This window comes from Rhinolophus sinicus, chromosome 18, assembly GCF_057876585.1.
Source record: "Rhinolophus sinicus isolate RSI-liver-muscle chromosome 18, RSI-T2T, whole genome shotgun sequence".
NCBI classification, from domain to species: Eukaryota; Metazoa; Chordata; class Mammalia; order Chiroptera; family Rhinolophidae; genus Rhinolophus; species Rhinolophus sinicus.
In genome coordinates this window covers 111,214,290-111,235,750 of record NC_142518.1, presented here as the reverse complement: position 1 = coordinate 111,235,750, position 21,461 = coordinate 111,214,290, and the positions used below count along the sequence as shown (strand labels likewise).

At 56.8% G+C, this 21,461-nt stretch overlaps 3 protein-coding genes across 6 annotated transcripts; all 3 read left to right on the top strand.

The window, feature by feature from the left end:
• Positions 1 to 8,051, top strand: FAM3A (FAM3 metabolism regulating signaling molecule A). Of its 2 annotated transcripts, none has more exons than XM_019719165.3 (10): positions 1 to 182; positions 373 to 576; positions 2,178 to 2,291; positions 2,891 to 2,914; positions 4,909 to 5,032; positions 5,151 to 5,209; positions 5,695 to 5,745; positions 6,075 to 6,159; positions 6,237 to 6,363; positions 7,296 to 8,051. In XM_019719165.3, exons 2-10 carry the CDS (start codon positions 564 to 566, stop codon positions 7,389 to 7,391), a joined length of 693 nt encoding a protein of 230 aa, XP_019574724.2. In that variant the 5' UTR covers positions 1 to 182; positions 373 to 563; the 3' UTR covers positions 7,392 to 8,051. The 2 variants fall into 2 exon arrangements, with proteins under 2 accessions (XP_019574724.2, XP_019574726.2); XM_019719167.3 differs by having other exon boundaries at positions 42 to 182; positions 524 to 576.
• Positions 8,052 to 11,831: 3,780 nt separating this feature from the next.
• SLC10A3 (solute carrier family 10 member 3) lies at positions 11,832 to 15,761 on the top strand. 2 transcript variants are annotated; one of them, XM_019719173.3, is made up of 2 exons: positions 11,832 to 11,936; positions 13,960 to 15,761. In XM_019719173.3, the coding sequence occupies exon 2, from the start codon at positions 14,098 to 14,100 to the stop codon at positions 15,529 to 15,531; it is 1,434 nt and encodes a 477-aa protein (XP_019574732.3). In that variant the 5' UTR covers positions 11,832 to 11,936; positions 13,960 to 14,097; the 3' UTR covers positions 15,532 to 15,761. The 2 variants fall into 2 exon arrangements, with proteins under 2 accessions (XP_019574732.3, XP_019574731.3); XM_019719172.3 differs by having other exon boundaries at positions 11,865 to 12,648.
• A 601-nt stretch (positions 15,762 to 16,362) lies between these two features.
• On the top strand, positions 16,363 to 19,206 carry UBL4A (ubiquitin like 4A). 2 transcript variants are annotated; one of them, XR_016019978.1, is made up of 5 exons: positions 16,365 to 16,520; positions 16,703 to 16,808; positions 17,014 to 17,231; positions 17,345 to 17,970; positions 19,016 to 19,206. XR_016019978.1 is itself a non-coding variant. In XM_019719171.3 (4 exons), exons 1-4 carry the CDS (start codon positions 16,473 to 16,475, stop codon positions 17,453 to 17,455), a joined length of 483 nt encoding a protein of 160 aa, XP_019574730.1. In that variant the 5' UTR covers positions 16,363 to 16,472; the 3' UTR covers positions 17,456 to 19,206. The 2 variants fall into 2 exon arrangements, 1 of the variants encoding a protein (XP_019574730.1); XM_019719171.3 differs by having other exon boundaries at positions 16,363 to 16,520; positions 17,345 to 19,206.
• The last annotated feature ends 2,255 nt before the right edge of the window (positions 19,207 to 21,461 follow it).

The following is a 21,461-nucleotide window of genomic DNA, read 5'->3' as shown; positions in this document are numbered from 1 at the left end:
ACAGCCCTAACCCAAGGCAAGGGGTGGCGCTGGCGGGCTCTGTCCCCGCCCGAGCCGCCATTGCCAGGCCTGTGGGGCTGAGTTGCGGTACTTCTCTCGCCTCCCCTCGTAGAGCAGAGTGGGGCGCCCCGGCTGGCCTGACGGGGCTGCCCCCGACTGAGCTCGCATCTCCCCACGGCCAGGCAAGTCTCCGTCCAGCCCAGCCCGCGTCGCCAGCCCCCAGGGCCCCCAGGCACGGAGGGACGTTCTGAGCTCAGTGCCTCCCACGGGAGGGGCCCGTGTCCGAAAGAGCCACTTTCCAGCCCCAGAGGCTCCCCTGGGCTTAATCGATCGTGAGCCAATAGGTTTCTGAGGCCCCTTGTGTCCTGACAGGGCTTCTCTCCGCATTCCCGAGGAGCCTGGCCAGGTGTTTGGACGAACGAGTCGGTGCACGGATCGCGCCCATCCCGCAGCAACGGCCCAGCACTGGCTGACCCCTGACCCCCACCCAAACCTGCTCCTCTGCTTTGTTATCCCCAAACAGTGCACCTGCCGGCGGCCCCAACCCAGCGGGACAAGTGGACATGAGGTTGGCAGGTGGGTGGCATCCCCAGTGAACCTGAGAGAGTTGGAAAAGGGACCCATCTGGAGGGCCAGGTGTACAGAGGTCTGTGTCTGGAGGGGCCCAGGTGGACCACTGGGTTTGCTTTTGGAAACGGAGGATGCTGCACGAGCACACTTTCTATGACCTTGAACAAATCCTTTTACTTCTGAGGATTTCAGCTCCCCAAGCTGTGAGATGAAGATTGGGATAGTCAGTTTCTCCCAACTCAGATAACTGGCTGCTGTTTGGAAAATGAGTTGTGGGAGAGAGCTCCAGGGAATGTCAGGGCTGGATGGAGAGGGGCAGGGTGCAGAGGCCATGGTCTTAGAGGAGAAACTGACCAAAGTGGTTGTGGGGTTGGATATAAACCCAGTGCTGGGCCGGGTTCATATCCAACCGCACAGCTGGACACCAAAGGTGAAGATGGCTTAGGGAGGGACAGCTTGGGGGTGGAGAGCAGAACTCAGGAATTGGCATTCAGACCTGCTGAGGTTGCAGCATTATGAATGTATTCCAGTGGAGCATGCTAGTGAGGAACTGCCTGGAGGGTATAGCCTCAAGGCTGAGGCAAGGAAATAGGCACTGCTCCCTGGGGGTTAATTCAAGGCCAGGAGTAGATGAGAGCACCTATAGGGAGGGTAGAGGGAGGAGAGTAGAGTAGAGGCAGAGAAGGCAGCCTGGGACAGAAGTCTTGCTTTTCAGGGGAGGGCAGAGGAGGACGATCCAAGCAGGGAGGATGAGGAGTGTCCAGATAGGGTCAGAGTGTGCTGTCCTGGAAGCCAGTGGACAACTGTTTCCAACAGGAGGGCCTAGGCCATTAACGGAGATGTCAAGGAAGATCAGGGCTCACAGGTGACCCAGGGAGTTGACACCAAGAAGGTCCTAGGTGGCCTTGGCAACAAGCTGTTTCGGTGGGGTGATGGAGGCAGTGCCAGGTTGGAGTAGGTTGAGAGAGAGTGGAAGGGGAGATTATGGAAAGAGGCAGCATAGATGACTTTGGAGGTGCTGACGGAAAAGAAAAAGGGAGGGGAGAGAACAGTGGATGGGATGTGATTCTGAAGGAGGCCTTTTCCTTCTGTGCTGTCTTACGTGGGGAGATGTTGAAAATAGAAGAGACAGAGTGAGATGGAATGATGGCTGTTACAAGGAACCTGGGCGGAGAGGAGAGCTCAGGGTCCAGTTCACAGCAGGACTGGCTTTAAAAGGAGTAGGATCCTTCTCCTATGTCACAACAGAAGAAAAAGGGGACAGGATGGATGGGACACGAATACATTGGCAGCCTCAGAGGCAGGAAGTTAGGGGGCTCCTGAGCGAGTGCTGGAGCCCTCTTGAACAGTGAGCTCAGGAAGGCCCCTCCATACTTGCCAAGGAGAAGCAAGCCGAGAGCCTTGCAGTTGGAACTCAGATTCCTTCTTCTGCCTGCCAGGAGCTCGAGTCCCCCACTCGGGCCTGGTGGATGGCAATAGGTCTGCCCCTTCCTGTCCTCCAGTCACTTCTTCCTGAGTAGACGGGGAGATGTGGTCATGAGAGGCCTTCGGGTTATTTGGAGCTCACTGGCATCGGAGTGACCTTACCTTGTGTGTCCTGCCTCCAGGCCCCTTCCGAATCGTGGCCCTGGTTGTCACTGTGGGCCTCACCTGGATCGTGGCCAGCATCCTCCTGGGCGGTCCAGGCAGTGGCTTTCCTCGCATCCAGCAACTCTTTATCAGTGAGTGTGAAACTCTGGTCCTTGCCTCGCCATGGCGGTCATCAGGGTGGCCACCTGGGCCTGCAGGCTGAAGCTCAGGGTGGGGATGGGTGAAGCCTGGGTTGTCTGCCTCTTCATGGCTGGCCACATGTAGCTGCCTTAAGTCTGTCTCCTGGCACCCAGAACAGCCTTTCCCCTATCACCCAGTTGATTCAGCTGGGAAAGCCGATCCCCACTGATTAGAATTCTAGGCCCAGTTGGAGTCGGTGGGGCCCAAGTGAGGGGCAGGGGGACATCTGGTAAACATTAAGGTCGATGTCCTGATTGCTCCTTGCCGGCTTTCCACTGAGCTCTGAGATGGGGAGGGACTCTACACCCATCACTGGTGACGGGTCACCTAAGTACTTTTACAAATCCAGGTTGCCCTTTTCCTGGAGCAGGGAGCTTTGCATCTGTACATCATTTAGACTGGAGCAGTAATGTGACAAGGTCAGCCTGGCTTAGCCCTGGGCCTTTGAGCCTGCTGCCCCACCACCTTGACTTCATGGAATAGGGCCAGGCTGCCATTCTGCAGGTCCCAGGAGGCCTCCACGCTAACAGAAACAATTCTCTATCCACAGGCACAGAGAACTCAGTGACAGCAGGTAAGGCTCCTGTCACCTCCCTGCTCCTCCCCTGGGCCTGCCCCTCATACTACTTTTGTGACACCCCTGCCTGCCCCTAGTCCCCCAGGGTTTCTATTCTCCATTCATCCCTCCCCAAACTAGCTATCACAGCCTGCTGGAGGTGCTTGCATGGTGTGAGCCTAGAAAGAAAGTAACCTGCTTCCAGAATATACTGGTGGGACAGGCATATATAGACATTCCCATTCCAAAAGGGAGATACTAGAAGGAATAAAGGGTTCAGTCACCAGTCCCAAGCAAGCCCAAAACCTAGCGGGGCAAATTCCATTAGTTTTCAAGGCCGGAGAAGAATCCTCTGTGGCCCAATACTCTGTCCTCTGGGCCTACCAGTGTGGGGGATGGTCCTACCCTCTGGGCCTGTGTTATCTCTGGCCTCTACAGCCACCGTGCTGCCCACAGAGTCACCCTTCCATCCTTTCTCTGTCCCTTTCAGTCCAGGCCAGCCGTGTTTCTGGTTATAAAATTCTCAAAAACTTTGTTGGTCCCCTGTGCAATTCATGAGAGTCTATCTAACCTATAAGACAAGAGGATCCTCCAGGTCTTTCCTGGATAATCCCATGTCTGCTCCTGGCTTTTGCTGATGTGGTTGAGTGCATCCACAAGTCACCAGCTCAGCTCTTTAGTGAACAATTGTCTGGCCACACTCCTGGGTTCTCTCCAGATCATGCTTTCTCCACTTTTTGCAATATGATTAGGCTGAGAATTTTCCAAATCTTCATGTTCTGGTTCCTTTCTATTTAACAATTCCTTTCTCACTCTATTCTCTCCTTTCACGTCTTACGGTGAGATGGTCCCAGAGAAGCCAGGCTGTGCCCTCAACACTTTGCTTGGAAATTTGCTCAGCGAAATATCCCAGTTCAGCATTTATAAGTTTTACCTTCTCCAAAACATGAGAACACAATTTGGCCAAGCTCTTGGCCACTTTATGACAAGGATGGCGTTTCCTCCAGTGTCCAGTAACATGCTTTCCATTTCCACCTGCGATCTTATGAGAACAGCCTTGAACATGCCCATTTCCAGCAACATTCTGGTCATCATATATATGTATTCTCCAAGACGATAGACGCTTTCTCTACTGCTCTGCTCTCTTTTTTATCTGAGCCTTCACCACAATCACCTGTAACATCCATATTTGTACCAGTAGTCTCTTTAAGGCAATCTGGGTCTTTGCTTAAATGCACCCTCAAAATTCTGCAGCCTCTACTCATTACACAGTTCCAAAGCCATGTCCACATTTTTAGGGATTTGTTACAGCAGCAGCCCAATTCCTGGTATCCAAATGAATTGATTTCCTGGGGCTGCCGTGCCCTCTGAAGGCTCTAGGGGAGCGTCCTTACTGACTCTTCCAGCTTCTGGTGGCCCAGGTGTCCCTTGGCTCGTGGCCACATCACTCCAGTCTCTGCCTCCATCTTGACATGAACTTCTCCATGTCTATGTCTTCTCTTCTGTCTCTTATAAGGATACTTATCATTGAATTGATGGCTACCCTACTCCAGAATGATTTCATTTTAACGAATGATATCGTCAATGACCCTATTTCCAAATAGGGTGACATTATGAGGTACTGGGATTTAGAGCTTCAACAAGTCTTTTGTGGGGACACAATTCAACCTGTGACAGAGGCCATCCTCCTCCTGTCCTCCCACCTCCAGTTTGTGGGAATCAGGTGCTCTGTTCAGCAATCTGTCTGGCCATGCACTAATCTGTGCAGTTGCCCTCCCAGCTGCTCCTTCTTTCTCTTTTCCCACCAGGGGCAGAGAAGCCTCCCTGAGGTCCCTGTCACCATGCCCTGAGGCCAGCCCCAGCAGATAGAGTGTCTGGAAATGTCCCTGTCCTTGGCCTGAGCCATGGACCCTCCCCCACTGGTCCCTTGCTATGTGGTCACTCATTCCTCCCTGTGGGCTGGTCCTGACCTCCCCCTCAGACCTCCAGTGACCCCTGCTGTCCCCACCCAGAGCCACGGGCCAGGAAGTACAAGTGTGGCCTGCCCCAGCCATGTCCTGAAGAGCACCTGGCCTTCCGCATGGTCAGTGGCGCTGCCAATGTCATCGGACCTAAGATCTGCCTTGAGGACAAGATGTGAGCCCCTGGGGTGCACAGGGTGAGGTGGGGGAGGGAATGGGGGTTGGAAGCTGGGTCGGCAAGGGTCAAGGGAGAGCAGAGCAGCCGTGCCACTTGAGCGCTTTGTCCCCTGCAGGCTCATGAGCAGTGTCAAGGACAACGTGGGCCGTGGACTGAACATCGCCCTGGTGAATGGTGAGTCCCGGTGATGGGAGTCAGTTCGGTCCAGGAAACTAGAGCCCTGCTGTGACCTGCTGCCTTCCTCCCCACCTGCTCCTCATCTGGGTGTTTGGCCCTCCCCTCCCCTCGGGAATTCCCAGGAAGGTGGGTAAGGGATCTGTGCTAGCTGAAGGCTCCACATAAGTGACCCAATGAACAGAAGCATGGTAGCAATAAAGGATGACTGCTCCAGGAAGTCCCCAGGAAGCTGCAGGGTGCTTTGTGGGGAGCTCCTGGTGGGCCTCATGCAAGGCAGAAGGTCTGCAGCCTTGGGTAGGCTGCAGCTGTCTAAACAAGGGGCGCACAGTTGTCATGATATGGGGGGATATTTGAAAAGCTTCCAGAAGGGCTGCACCCTGTGGCCATGCCATGTGGTGAGCCTGGTCTGGGGGAACCAAGGTGGTAGGGTGGAGTTGCCCTGGCAGCTTGCCCAGCACGATTCCATCTCCTACTTGACCCAGGGGTCAGCGGTGAGCTCATCGAGGCCCGGGCCTTCGACATGTGGGCAGGAGGTGAGTGGCGGCCATGGCCTCCCAATTTTTGACTATGCACCGTAACGACTGGGTGTCCTTCCATGAAAAACTTCTCTCTCTCTATCCATTCACTGGGGGCTTCTTGAACACTTCCTTGGGTTCAGAAAAGGCAGGGGGAGGGACAGGTCATGGGGACAGCCCTAGCTTCTTAACCCAGTTTGTCCCTGTACTTACTTCCTGACCCTTGGTCAGGTGTGTCCCTGGCCTGATCCCTACTTTAAGTGTCCTTGTTTGGAGGACAGGGGTTGGTGTGGGCGGGGGCTCAGTGGTGCTTGATGCTGTGTGTTCGATGGGACCTGTATCCCTAGATGTCAACGAGCTGCTGAAGTTTATCCGGCCACTGCATGAAGGCACCCTAGTGTTTGTGGCATCCTATGACGACCCAGCCACCAAGTAAGTGATTGCCAAGCGCCAGCCTCAGGCTCGCTGTCCTATGGTGATGGCTCACATCTCTTCCTTCTGTGTGGCAGGATGAATGAAGAGACCAGGAAGCTTTTCAGTGATCTGGGCAGCAAAAACATCAAGGAATTGGCCTTCCGGGACAGCTGGGTGTTTGTGGGGGCCAAGGGGGTGCAGAACAAGAGCCCCTTTGAGCAGGTATGGGTGGAGAGCCTGGCACCTCTGCTTCCCAGCCCAGGGCAGCTGGCCTGCCCCTTCTGCCTGCATCCCATGAGGTTCCCTTCTGTTCATGCTGCAGACTTCCCTAAATTCTGCCCCACAGAGGGGCAGCCCTCATCTCCTCCTGGTCTGCATAGGAGGGGCAGTAACTTTGACCATCCCTGTCCTGTATGGATTTTATCCTAAAGTGTCTTTAAAGGGCAAAGCTTTCATATTGGCAAGACTCACAACTAAAAAACTTTTCTGCCAGACATCTTCAAGGCACTTAGTCTTGTCCCATCCTCCCAAAACCCAGTACCCCAATTCCCACTGCATGCTCTCCTCCCACCATCCCTAGCTGCCATCGGCTGACTGCTCCTCTGGGGCCACATGTGTCAGGCCCTGTGAGAGGTGCCATCCTCATTTTTGGGAGGCTCCTAGTCCTGTGAATGCCATGGTGTCCCCAAGCTCTGCTTCCCACTGCAGGACAAGACAAACAGGCTGTTCCAGTGGTTTCTAGAAGGCTCTCACTGCCAAAAGAGCAGCTAACCCCCCAAAGAAGAAACACGCCCTCTGACCTTACTCTTCCAGCAGCTCTGTGTGGGCTGGGGAAAGGTGGGGACATACACATACTCCCCACTTACCTTCCTGGTATGTGCCAGGCCCACAGAAGTACTGAGAAGTTGACCGCCCAACACACACACACACACACACACACACACACACACACACACACTCCACCTGGAACGGGGGACATGCCAGTGCAGCTATTGCCATTTTTAGATGAGAAAATCAAGGCACTGGAACAGACAGAGGGGATGAATGCCATGAGAGTGCACAGCTGGTTGACCAGCACAAGGCAACTGAAAGCTCTGTCTGTCCCCTGTGCCTGAAGGCTGAGGCTATGACTTCCTGCTCCTCCCACCCCACAGCACGTGAAGAACAGTAAGCACACCAATAAGTACGAAGGCTGGCCCGAGGCGCTAGAAATGGAAGGCTGCATCCCAAGGAAGACCACGGCCAGCTAGCCGGCCGAGCGCAAGAACCAGGCTGAGGGAGGCTGTGTGTGCCTGGTGTTGGAGGCGGCGGCAGCGGCGGCGGCGGCAGCACCAGCACAGGGCTGAGGCCCGATGCCACACCCGGCCAGGAGTGCTCTCTTACCCCAACACATCAGGGCTCCATGGTGGTGACTAGTGACTGGAGTATGACTGGTGGTGGGGGCTACAAGGGCCAGCCCATCGTGCTTTGTCAGGGGAGCCCAGGTACCCACCTTCTTTTCCTAAAGCCTCTGTCTCTACTCAGCCCCCACACAATTCCCAAGCACCTCCAGCCACAAGGCCCTGGGTGCTCACCCCCTCACTGCACAGCCGGCTGGTTGAGGCATCTTCTAGAACCTCTTTATCCCAGAGCTGCTCACTGCTCTGCAGGCTAGTCCTGTTTCCAGTGTGATTCCTTCTGGTGAGCCGCACCTGTGAAAGCCATGGTGTCCCCATGTCGGCCGAGGCAGGGGACCTGGTGGCCTCCTGTCCTGCTGTGTGCAGGAAGGGACCGCCTTGGAGCCTGGCCAGCCTGGGCAGTAACGTAGCGAGCATGAGCAAGGTCCCTAGTGCAGTGCGTGGTGGTCCTGCAGTTTGTCAGATGGCCCGCCTTCTAGATGAACTCTTAATAAATTGATATCCTCAGTGGAATGAAGTGCATTCAGTGAGGAGTCAGGGGTAGCATTGTCCTGGAGGGGAGGGACATGTCCCAGAGGCTCAGCCGACCTGTCCCCACAGCCTTAGTCTCCAGGGCTCCTGCCACTGGGCTGAGCTGTGTGTGACTCATGGGTGAGCAGAGCAGCTGCCCAGCTGGCAGCCCGATCCCTTGCCTGGGAGAGAGTCCTGTTCATTGGGGCCAAAGGAAACCCACTGAGTCCCTCGGACACAGCACAGGCCTGTAAGGACACGGGTGAGGATTAAAACCAGTCCAGGTGCCTCCCCCCTACACCCAGCCTCCCTCAAGAGCTAGTGTGTCTCCCTGCAGCACTCATCTTGGATGCCTTTGAACTCAGGGCTGCGAAGGGCCAAGTACATGGGCTATTTGGCATTTCTTACAGATGACAGTTATATTTCCACTCATTGATCAAGAATCAGCAAGAAACTACTAGGAGTTTTGCTAGATTACCACATCTGAGGGGTGCAGAAGTGGTCTGGGGTCAGAAAAAGAAGAGAAGGCATTTTGAACTTCCTATATGTGAAGAATCGGGGTGCCAGCCAGGCAACCTCGAGGGGCCCGTGGCCAGGTTGATGGACTTATACGTCCTGCTCTGGAGGTGGGCTTCCTGAGCCTCTGCTTTCTAGGGGTTCAGTGCTGCCCGAGTACAAGCACAGTGTCAAGAAACAAAAGATTTAAGGAGCAGGCAGAAGAGGAATGGGCAGCCTGGGGACAGCCCGGGAGGGAGAGGCTTTGGTTGTGATGCCAAGAGCGGGAAGAGTCAGGGAAGCGGAGACACGAGGAAGGCCCAGGCTGCTTGCCCTGGAGATGGTGATCATGGAAGCTGACACCCAGCCTGACCTTGTGCCAAGCATTTTCCATGTGAGCAGGAAGTACAGAGACAGAGTTCCCACATACATACCCCACCCCACTGACATCATCATCACCCAAAGCCCAAAGTGGACATTAGGGTTCCCTCTTGTGTTGGACAGTCTGTGGGTCTGACAAATATGTAATGATGTGTATCTACCGTTATAGTATCATACATATGTTCGTTTTTTTTCTTACAGAAAATTTCAAACATCCCTCAAAGTAGAATAGTGTAAGTGAACCCCAGTGTCCCCATCAGGCTATCACAATGATCAAATGAAATGGAACCTCACTGAAGGTCTGTACTGCAAGGCTGGGAGGCATGTAGACCCCACTACCTCTCAAACCGCTGCTGTGACTGCCTGACCATCCCCAAACATTCACCAAGGACCCGCCCTGGGCCAGGCAGTTACATGCTGGAGACGGCATGAGCCCCAGTGATAGCCCCTAACTCCTCAGGGGGCTGTGCCCTCACTGGGGGTCGCCAAAGTCACATGGATGGAAACTGCGGGCCAGCTTTATCCCCCACTTGGCCTCACACACATTCGGAAGCTGATGTCGGTGTGGAGTGCAGTCCTGCCCTTTAGGAGTTGACATCCTCGGTTACAAGTACCAGAATCCCAACTCAAACTGACAGAAGCAAAAATAAGTAAGTTATGACAGGAGGGAGACTTATTGCTCCTGTGATGCACCCCAAAGCCCCCGGGGACTCTAGCCCCAATGTCATGGGCTCTCTCCATCTTTTGGCTGTTTTTCTCTGTATGATTCCTTTTCAAATATGCTGTCTCCCCCACATAGGGGGAGCAATCATAGAGAGGTCCCAGTTTAGCAACCTCAGCCTAAAGAGCTCCCACCTTCCCAGTAGTTCCAGTACAAGTCCCTGGGGACTCTCATTGGTCCAGACAGGATTATGGGTTTATCCTTGCATCAGTCTATGTGGCTCTGATGTGCCCACCCCAGAGGCCACAGTTCGGGGTAACCCACATGCAAACCTTGTGTACAGAGTGGAGGAGAGGTGGTTCCCCCAAAGGAAATTGAGGTGCTGTAACCTAAGGCGGGGCAGGCACTATACTTCCCTGTAAATACTACATGCATCCCATCCTGTGCTTGTATAGAACATGCCTTCCATGCATACCTGTTCACCACATAGTATTCCTGGAGGCCGCTGCCTGAACAGCAGAGGGTGGGCACTCCTCATGGTCACCATCGTGACCCTATTACGTAGTCCTGTGGCAGGTCTCCCATCTGCAGTGCATGTATGTTGCTTTGGCAGTCACTATCATTTGTTTAATCTGTTCTCAGTCCAGTGACTTCTCTTTTGAAACTAGGTATCTTTGACTTTTTTTGTAGAGCCCTTCCTCCTCTTCTTGGGTAAATTATTATTTCGTTAAATAAACTATGAACATTCTCTTGCCTTTAATTTAGCTATCCCTTTTGCCTGCAGAGAAGGCCTCCAAATTCCCTCATGTCAGACACCCCAGCAGCCCACTCTGGCTTCTCAGGGAAGGCTGAAGTGACTGACGATGATGGGGAGCAGCCTTCTGGCTGCATTTGCTCTCCTTGTCCTGATAGCAGTTCCCATTCGGTTGGAATATAAAAACACAGGTTTCCTCCAGGGGGGCACATCTTTTAGGTTTTCCGTCCCTGGTTCTTCCCCTGGACACATTCCCCTCCTCCCTCTGGCCAGCTTTACCCTGTCCTTGGACAGCCCTACCCCACCGCCCTTTGGCAGACTCCAGTCTTCAACGCAGCTGTGCCAAGGCCAGCCCTCTCACTTGTGCCAGCCTGCTTCCATCAGGACCCCTCAACCCTATTTGAGAGGGACAGTGCCAATGTTCCAGGACACTACGTCCACACACACACAACTTACGCTCTGAGGCTAAAGAACAGCCTAGAGCTATGGCCTCTGAGTGTGTTTGATCACCGACATAAATCAAACCCTCCTCAGTGTGCATACCCACCATGTGTATATCTGCTTATGTATAATAAGCATGTACGAGTCTGAACTTTACAAAACACAAATATAAATTTTAAAATAAAATGTATTTAAATAAGTTTAATAGGTTTTTATTAAAATTACTCTTTATTTGAAAAATTAAAAGGAGACGATATGTTTTTCAAGACATTCTCAACGATGTGTCTGTCTTGCACACCTCACGGGGGTAAGTCCCTGCAACTTTAGGGACCGGTGGCCTCCATCACAGCCGTGACAGCAGGTTGTTCCCGAGCAGTGGGTAGCCACTGACCCACTGGCAGACTGAACGCAAATGCCGTTCCACTCTCCAGTTGCTCAGTCTTCCCATGTCCTGTGTACACCCTCACCACCTTTCTGCCCAACCTTATGCCATCTATTTGCATTCCTCTTCTGAGAAGCCTCCGGACCTTGCTGGTGGCGCCAAGTAGTTTTGAAAGGCGGACAAGTCCACTGATGTTTCACAGTGTGCAAAGAGGCACTTGGTCTATTCTTGAACGAAGGGAGGTGGAACCAGGCCGAGCCTGGGACCCAGACCCCGGCTTGGTCGGACCCGGCCCTCGGGCCCCGGGGCTGGGCCCCCCGGAAACGTGACCGAAACCCTGAGTCCAGGCATCCCAGCTCTGCTAACGGCTAAGCCTGTGTCCCACTGCCCCCAGAGGTCGCAGAATGTTTGGGAATGACTGGGGCCCCTACCCGGAGCCGGTCACCCCAGTGGCGGCAATCACAGAAGACTCGGACCCACAGCGAGAGCACTATAAGGAGCCGCGCCCAGCGCAGACCAACCGCGACCCGGAAGGTGTCCAGGCTCGTGCGCCTGCGCCGGCCTGTCGCTCCCAGAGCCGTCACATCCGGTTGTAACCGGCCACAGCCGCCTTAGGTTAGCCCGCGGCCGCGGTGGAGGCGGAGCGAGCGCGCGAGGCGGGGCGGAAGGTGGGGCCGAAGGCGAATGGGGCGGGGCCCCAGCGGGCCGAGCTCGCAAGCGTCCGCCGGCCCGGCAGGCGCTGGCGCCGGCGCCGAGCTCGGGGGCTGTAGGCAGGTGAGAGCCTCGGGCCGGAAAGGGCGGGCGGACAGCGGCCTCTGGCCCCGGCCCGGCTCCGTGTTCGCCCGGGCGGGCGGCCAGGCCCGGTGTGGAAGGGCCGCCGCCCGGTGTTGGTGAGGCCTGGCGCGATCGCGGGGCCTGTGAATGACGTGAGGACTCCCCCGCTGCAACCCCGGGACCGCCGGGCGGGTCGCTGGGCTGTCAGCTGCGGGGCGGCAGCGAGAGCCCGGCAACGGCGCGCCTTCCCTTCCCTCCCTCACTCCCGGGTTCGCGCCGAGCTCTGCTGGTGACCAATCCGACAACTTCCCGACTCCTAGGTAGGGAGGAGCCCTGGGTCAGCACTGACTACTGCCCTAACACCGAACAGTCATTCGGCCGGTGTGGAGAAAGCGGCCGGCCCGGGGTTCTCTTCCCTGCCTTGGGGTGCATCTGTTCAAAGTCTTCCGACCCTTCAAGCAGAAATGGTGTGGGATCTGGGCCAGACCCCTCGTGCAGTGACTCAAAGCCGCCAGCTGTACTGGAAGGACAGGGTGAATGGCCCTTAGCCTCCTCTCCCTTCTGAACTGATTCACGCCACCACGGTGGCTGCAGTCCCGTGTGCCTTCGTCTTTTCCCTGTGACTCCCCTCCACTTTATTCCTCATACTCCCTCTGCTTTTCCTGCCTCCCTCTTCAGCGGTGGGACACAAGGCTGGATCAAAGCCTCCAGGGTAAGTAACCCAAACTCCAAACCAGCAGAGGCCATGGCGTCCCAGGGGGTAGAGAGGAACCTTTCCCGCAGATGAGCCTTTTGCTTAACCTGCCCTCCACCTACTACTCTTGATCCCCGGTCTCGGATGAGGGAGCCCAGGGCCAAAGACTGATAGGATCTAGAGAGGCGGGGGCCTCTGCCAGGACTGGGACACTGCAGGGCATGAAGCAACCAACAGCAGTGATGAAAAAGCATCGTGTCCCCATCCTAGTTGCCCCAGTTCCAGCAGGGGATGTGACAATAGGGCGTTGGCTGGCCAAATTGAGAAGTAGAACGAGGCGAACCTCCTCTTCATCCCGAGGCTCCCGTCCTTCCTAGAAACATTCATAGTCCCACTGGGAGTTCCGGGCTCTGGTAGGATTGCATATGGGCCTGGGGAGGAGCCCCCGGACTCCAAGCAAAGCCTGTCAGCTGTGACACAGCGGCTGTAGGAGCTCCAATTCCGGGACTGCCAGAGGAGTGGGAACTCTGACAAAAGGAGGAGAAGCCCCCCAGCAGACATGTGGCCCTGTCAGACCCCCTCCTGCTGCCCTTTCCAGCAACTTCCCTGCTCCCTCCCCCAGGACCCCTATCACACTGCCGGCAGCAGGTAGGGTAGGCCAGGTAGCCACAGCTGCATGTCAGTTGTGGACACCAGCCTTTGGCCTGATGGTCACCACTGCCGACACCACTTTGCCGATTGCTTTCTGCCCGAGGGATGACACTTAGCCGCCCTAACCTGCTCTCTAATGGCCTCTTGATCTGGCCTGAGCCCATCTTTCCCATCAGCACCCTTTGCTCTCCTTGGGCTTGTCTCTTTGTCGTCGCTGGGCAACCTTTCCGAGATTTCATCCTGGTTGTGGCACTGCTTGATGTGGCACTGCTTGATGTGGCTCCGCTGTACTGTGTCTTGAAGCTGGTGCGGAGCAGGCTAGTGGTGACAGGATCGGAGGTGACTCTCCAGAATCCCTTGATATCAGGACATCTCCAGAGGGTTGCCGTGCTGGGGGCAAGCCCAGGGAAGTCAGCAGGTGTAGGCAGGCTGATCGGGAGCTCCTATCTGTAGGTGGCCTCTCTGGGTGAGGGATGGCAAGCTTGAGGCAGCTGTGCTGGGGGAGGGGACAGCCAAATGGCACTCAAGGGCCAGCACTAGGCATTGCCTTTTTGTTTCCAGGCTTGGGGCAGGGGGCCCTGATGGGTGTCTCAGCAGTGAGCTTCCAGGTCCCCACGCTCCTGGGCTTCCTGCTGCTCACCCTCACCAGCCACCTCTCTGTGTGCTTTCTCTCCTCAGGAAGAGCTCTGCCATCAAGGAAGGCAGAACAGGGCCAGGCCCTACCCATGGACCCTTCTCATGACATCCTGAAGGCACCAGTGGGGCTGCTCTCCTAAGCTGCAAAGGGCCTGGGCACACCGTCCTCCGGAAGGAGCCATGGTGTTTCGGAGGGGCAGGTCCCAGTCACGGCCTGGCCTGGGAGGTGGCAGTCGTTGCACAGCCTCCCTGGGCATGCTCAGGGCTGCCGTGCTGCTTGTCAGCCTACCGTGGGGGGCCCAGGGAGCAGCCTGCGCCAACGTCAGCACGGTGCTTGGCCATCCTGGGCCACTGCCAGGGGGCCGCTACTTGAGCATCGGGGATGGTTCCGTGGTGGAGTTCGAATTCCCAGAGAAGAGTGAGGGCATCATTGTGATCTCAAGCCAGTACCCGGGCCAGGGCAACTGGGCAGGGCCCAGCCCGGTGCTGAGCGTCACCTCTCTGGACACAGAGGTACTGACCATCAAGAATGTGAGTGCCATAACCTGGGGCGGCGGCGGCGGCGGCGGCTTCGTGGTGAGCATCTACTCAGGTCTGTCCGGGCAAGCCCCACTCCACATCCAGCTCATGGATCCCCGTCAGACCCCACCCGTGCTGATCGAGGAGCGGAGAGATTTCTGCATCAAGGTTTTGCCTGCCGAAGATGCCCCCGCCATCCTTGGTGCCGACCAGGTCCACTTCTCGGAGAACCCAATACTCTACCTGCTCCTGCCTCTTATCTTTGTCAACAAGTGTTCGTTCGGGTGCAAAGTGGAGCTCAAGGTTCTGAAGGAGCTCCTGCAGAGCCCCCAGCCCATGCTGCTGGGCCTCCTGGGCCAGTTTCTAGTCATGCCCTTCTATGCTTTCCTGATGGCCAAGGTCTTCATGCTGCCCAAGGCCCTTGCTCTGGGTCTCATCATCACCTGCTCGTCGCCTGGCGGCGGCGGGAGCTACCTCTTCAGCCTCCTCCTGGGAGGGGATGTCACCCTGGCCATCTCCATGACTTTCATCTCCACAGTGGCTGCCACTTGCTTACTGCCACTGTCCTCAGCTGTCTACAGCCGCCTGCTGAGTATCCACGAAACACTCCACGTGCCCATCTCCAAGATCCTGGGGAGCCTGCTGTTCGTCGCCATCCCCATCGCAGCAGGCGTGCTTATCAAGTCCAAGCTTCCCAAGCTCTCCCAGCTGTTGCTGCAGGTCATCAAGCCCTTCAGCTTTGTGCTGCTCCTGGGCGGCCTCTTCCTCGCCTACCGCATGGGGGTCTTCATCCTGGCAGACGTCAGGCTGCCCATCGTGCTGGTGGGCCTCACTGTGCCCCTGGTTGGCCTGCTGGTAGGCTACTGCCTGGCCACATGCCTAAAGCTGCCAGTGGCCCAACGGCGGACAGTCAGCATTGAGGTAGGGGTACAGAACAGCCTACTGGCCTTGGCCATGCTGCAGCTGTCCCTCCGCCGCCTTCAGGCTGACTACGCCTCCCAGGCCCCCTTCATTGTAGCACTGAGTGGCACCTCAGAGATGCTGGCCTTGGTCATTGGCCACTTCATCTATAGCAGCCTGTTCCCAGTTCCCTGAGGCCCCTGGGTCAAGCTTTGGCCACCCTCAGCCCTTACCCTCCACCTACTGTCCCCACAGTTCTTGTGTACCAAAGGCCTTTAGTTTTCATGCACTATGCACTCAGAAAAATCCAGGCTTATTTTTTTTACTGGTTTTTTATTCTCCAGCTTTCAGTGCCAAAGAGGCCTTGCTGATTTAGGTAGGTGGGCACTGCCCAGAAAATATATTTCAATAAAAGAGAGAAGCAAGCTTGGGTCCTTTCTGATCTTTGCCCTTTGGGGCCTGGTGGTGGGGGTCCGAAGGGTGTGACTGGGTAGGTGTGGGCCAGGGTGGAGGACTGGCTTGGGTGCCACGGTGACTTATGCACAGACTTTCTCTCTCAGTCCTCCTTCCCCTCCATCCCCTCTCTGTGAGAGGTGGGCCTCTCTGTTCTAGAATGAGCGGTGGGAGAATGAGGGCAGAGGCCTTCCTCCCCTGCCTGTTCCCAAGCTCAGTTGGCTTTCCGCCCCCAGACTAGAAAGGAGGGGGCAGAAGGCCCCTGGGCAGTGAGTGGGGCAAGCGTGGCAGGGCGGGGCCCTTTGTTGACTCCAGGGAGACGGTGACTTGGCAACTGCACAGATCTGCTCCACTAACAGGCTGGGAACTCAGGGCGGGCCAGGCCCCAGGCGGGCGAGCGGCTCCCAGACTAAGCCCACTTGGCCCAGCTCAGTCCTCCTACCCGTCCTGGCGAGCCCTCCTGCACGGTCGCCAGCGGGGACCTGTCAGCCTGGGGTGTCCCGGTGCGGGTGCGAGGCGGGACAGCGAGGGTGACAGGGAAGGGGCGGGGCGGAGGCGGAGCCAGAGCGCTGGGCGCGCCCCTCTCGCTGCTTCCGGCGGCGGCGGGCTGTTCCGGCGCGCGCCCGGGGCGGCGGCGGGGACTGTTGGGGTGCACGCCCGCGGGAGTGGACGCCGCGGCCGCCATGCAGCTAACGGTGAAGGCACTCCAGGGCCGCGAGTGCAGCCTGCAGGTAGCGTCGCCGGGTCTCCGCCGCTGGTCCGGCCAGCGCACTCCCCCCTCCCCCCACCGGGCGCTGGGCCGGGCCGAGGGCGGGGATGGGGCGGGCGGGCCAGCCGCGCCGGGGAGGCCGAGAGAGCTGTCCTTAGCGGGGGCCGCGGGCTCAACCGCCGCTCCCACCCTCGGCCTGGCCAGGTGTCGGAAGACGAGCTGGTGTCCACGCTGAAACATGTGGTCTCAGAGAAGCTGAACATCCCGGTGCGCCAGCAGCGGCTGCTGTTCAAGGGCAAGGCCCTGGCAGGTAACGGGGAGAGGAAATGCCCAGGGAGCCCCGCAGGAGGTCGGCGGACCGGGTGTCCAGGCCGAGCCAGGGTGCAGTGTGATGGATGGGGTGGCGGCGCCTTGACCGTCCGGTCGGTGGCAGAACCTCCTGAGCCAGATGCCGCAGCTCTCTGAGTCCACCCCCACCGCTGTGGGTAACGACTTCATCCATCTCTTTTTGGCAGATGGGAAAAGACTCTCCGATTACAGCATTGGGCCCAATTCCAAGCTCAACCTAGTGGTCAAACCTCTGGAGAAGGTGTTACTGGAAGAAAGTGCCGCCGCCCGCAGACTGACCGAGGCCCCACCCCCGCGTCCACCGGCCTGGCAGCTGATTGCCAAAGTTTTGGCCCGCCACTTCAGTGCTGCAGATGCCAGCAGAGTCCTGGATCAACTACAGAGGGTGAGAAGGCTAGCCTGAGCGGGTCCCTCCTGCCCCAGCTGCTCCCAGCCCCGGCCTCTGCCCTTGTGTGCCCCCACTGGCAATCCCTGAATCCTCGGGCCTTCTCTCCTCAGGATTATGAGAGGTCCCTCAGCCGCCTGACCCTGGATGACATCGAACGTTTAGCTAGCCGCTTCCTGCACCCCGAAGTCACTGAAGCTGTGGAGAAGGGGTTCTCCAAATAGGATTCATGGAGTATGGGATGAGCCCAGCCAGGCTGCAAGCTGCATGTAGCATTAAATGTGTTCTCATGTTGCAATTTGGCTCATAATAATAATAGCTGGCAGGTAACCAGGTACCTGTACCCAGCTCTTTTTAGGTGCCAGGCACCACTCAAAGCACTCGACCTGGGTTTGCTCCCGCACCTCGCACAGAAGGTGAGACAGCCGAGGTTCCTGGCAGTGAAGTGGGGGAGCCAGAATCCAAGTCCATCCAGCTTCTAGAAGTGCCTCAGGATGAGGAGAGAGGGGCTGTTCGGAAGGTTCCGAGGGATGGGCTTTGACATTTCGTGTTAAGCCCACTGAAAATAAACCCTCAAGTGACTCCTTTCCAGACCTCTGGCAGGTCCAGCATTGGCAGGAAGCCAAGTGACAGCCAGCCCTGGGCACCTCAGCTGCTGCAGCCCGTGTGCACTCGACGTGGGAAAAGCAGGTTGGGGAGTCGGGGATGAACGTCGCCCAGCTCTGTGGTGTGACCTCAGGCAAGTCCCTGTGCCACGTGCATCCCCAATCATTGACTCTGCCCAGTGAGGGCCACTCCTTAAACCTCATTCAATTTCCTTCATCCTTACCCCAGCCCTGGGGGGCGGGGGTCTGCAGCAGTTCTCCCCTTTGTGTTCTCTAAACAAACTGAGGCCAAAAGCCAATCAGTGGCCACTGTGGCCCAGAGAGGGGTGTCCTGGCCCTTCCTGTCACAGCTCTTCCCTGGGTACCCCCTCTGTTTCTCTCCCTCTGGACGCGGGTAGTTCTTGCTTCTTAGGGATGGTGGGTGAAGTGCCAGAGCCAGGCCCCAACACCATGCACTCACCCCCAGTGTGGAAGCGGACCCTCCCCGGCCACAAGTGCACAGGAACTTTTCACCTTGCACGCCCCTCACTGCCTGAGAAGAAACCTTGGGATACCAGGGAGGGGGCAGAAGCAGAGGCTAGTGACACTGGTCATCCCACCCTGCCTGGTGTGGGCACTAGACATCATCCAAGCACCTGCTCCTTGGAAGGGGGCACCCAGGGCAGCCAAGGCTGGAAGGAAGCCACGTGCACAGGAGGACGCTCCAGCCTCGCCACCCTCCCTGCGTGAGGCCCTCCTACCTGGGCCTCGTGGGGCAAACGCTGGGTCCCTGGGCTGGGAAGACAGACAGAGGCCCAATGGATGAAGGCTTTGAAGAGCAGACAGAAGCCCCTGGCCCCACCTGAGAGCTGGGAACAAACAGCAGGGCCAGCTTAGGAGCCTGTGTCGTCTGGCAGCTCATGTGACAGACTTGCCAATGCTCTGATTTATATTGAGTCAGGAAGTTTATGTTGAAATTTTAAATAGCACTAAAGGTGAATGTGAGACTTTGATCCAAAAAGAACTGTTGGCTAGGCTGCTTTTGGTTTCCAATAACTGGTTTAACCATAAAGGAAATTGGTTTAAACAATAAAGGAAACTTACCGGTTTACAAAACTGAGAAGTCCAGGGGTATTGGCAGCAGATGAACAATTTTACCAAATACCCAGTTTCTTCCTACCTCCCCTCTGCACTCTGCAGTGTCTGCTTCATCCCAGGCCGCCGCCTCAGGATCAAAAGATGGCTGCCTGCCGCTTCCACCGAATCCCTCATTCACAGCCAGCAAGGAGCACCTTCCAACAAGGAGCACCTTCGCACCCTGTAGTGTAGCTTCTTTCTCACACTTCTTTCCCACCTCCAGCAAATAAATGCTGTCCTCTCATTGGTCAGAACTGGGTCGTGCCTCCAATCATTTTGGCCGTCGTGAGCTGGGTGGTGGGATGCCAGCGCCCTGGACATAAATGGGTTGTGGGAGGGAGAGGGTCATTCGCAACAAAAGCCAGGTTCTTGGGGAGAGCTGTACAGTGGCCCCAAACAGCAACTGTCCGCTGCAGGGGAGTGACACATGCAGATGAACATTTCAGACAGACCCTAGAGATGGTCGCTGTTGAGTCCCTTGGGCGAGTGGCTCCCGGCTTGGGGGTGGCAGAATCATCTGGTAGTTAGGAGCCATCTGCTGGGCAGTTGGGCATGGGGTCAGGAACTGAGTGGGGAGACACGAGTGGAGTCTTTAGGATGTATGATGGGAGCCCTGCTGAAGGAAGCGCTGCCTGGGACCCAGGCCCAGTCTGATGCCAGAGCCCTCTACAGCCTTCTACAACGATGGTGGGGAGTTATCTGTAGACAGGACATCCTAGAAGCTGTGACGACAGATGAGGTGGCTTCCCAGAGCATGGGGCATGAAAAGAGAGGGGAGGACCAGGCCTTGGGGATCAACTGAAGATGCAGTAGAGGCCAGGAACCCCTCAGATGAAAGGCCATGGGGAGAGCTCAGAGTCAGAAGCCAAGAATGCCCTCCACACGGGAAGCTGTCCAGTGCTGCCAAGAGGCAAAGTGAGAGCAGAACGGAGCCTCCTCTGCGTTAGTAACAAGTTGGCTGGTGATGTTGTGGGCCAGAAGCAGTTGCAAGGGGAGGGGAGGAGGCGGTGATGGTGACGGGGGAACTGTCAATTCAGAAGCTTGTGTATGGCACAGCAGGGACAGGCAGGTGGGGAAGGGAAGGCAGGAGAGGGAGGAAAAGCTGCAGGAGTGAGAGATGGGAGGAGGCCCCAGGGGTTCGGGGCCAGGAGGCTCTGGTCCAGGCCCTGTGCCATCATGACAGGAGACAAGGGACTCCCCGTGAGGATGCAGCAACCACAGGCTGCACTCCGCCTTAGCCTCTGGAGTCTGGAGATGGCCCCATGTATACCTGCAGGCTCCAAATGCTGACATCCTGCAACAGGCAGCAGAATGTTTTTCTGCAGGCCCCTTGTACCAAGTGGCCACCCAGGAGGGGGTGCCTCCCTGTCCTCTGCCCACTGTGGGGCCCTGACACCCATTGCCTCGAGGAGGGGCCTTGAGCAGTCCTTGCCCCCCAGGGACATGGTGCAGCTTGCAGGCTCTGTTGTGATCATGATGACACTAGAAGACAGGAGAAGTGGTGGCCTCTCAGACAGAAATGGTCTGGCACCTGGACTGAGATGCTTGTGGTGCCATTTCCCAAAGGCTCAGGGAGGAGGGGCAGATGCAGAGGACAGCAGCATTTGCTTTGGGGTGGGCTTGTTCAGTTGGAAGTGCCCAGGTGACAGGTTAGCTGTGCCCACAATTTGCTGGCACCTTTCAGGCCTCCCATGCACCCCTGGCCAAAACCAGGCCTTGCCAGCTCCTATAGGTTCAGCAGGGGCACTGCTTAGCCAGGCCAGGCACTCCTGAAGAAGATGCAACAGCTGTGGCCAGGCTCAGACTACGAGCTCTGAAAAGCTTACAGGAGAGACAATGGAACTGTCCACCTCCAGGGCCCAGCTAGAGCGGCCTCCCTGAGCTCCTGGGAAATTGACCCCCTTCCCACCCTCTTGGGGTAAACAAATGACTCTGGCATTCCTCATCCCTCGCTGTCTTCTGTACTCACTCTCCTGCTTTTTCTTCCACTTCATTGCTCCTTCCTTCTCTGGCTCCTTTGCTGGTTCTTCCCCTGTCCAACCCCATATACACACATACATCACCTCTTAATGTTGGGGGGCTCCAGGGCTGTCATGCAGGGACTCTGGTCCCACTCCCCGCACCAGAACGCAGGATATGGTGAGGCCAAAATGGAACACCCACGGAGCCATAGATAGGGGAGTCATACCACTATAGTCTCGCTGGCAGCTGGGTTGGAGACACAGGGAGCAAACATCCGCCAGTACCCCAACAAGGGGTCTTCCTGCACCCCAGTCTCACTGGCGGCTGAGCAAAGCACATGAAGTAGGATCCACATGATCTGCAACCTACTGTCTACTTCTCTGCCTGCCTGCCAGCCAGCCAGCCAACCAACCAATGTAGCCCCGGCAGCTATATCAGTGGTTAATGGCTAACTGGCCACAGCTGACGGCCATCTACTACCTGAGCCAGCACCTTCCCAGTGAGGCCGAGAGCCTGGAAACTGCTCTCTGGGACTCTGTCTGCACAG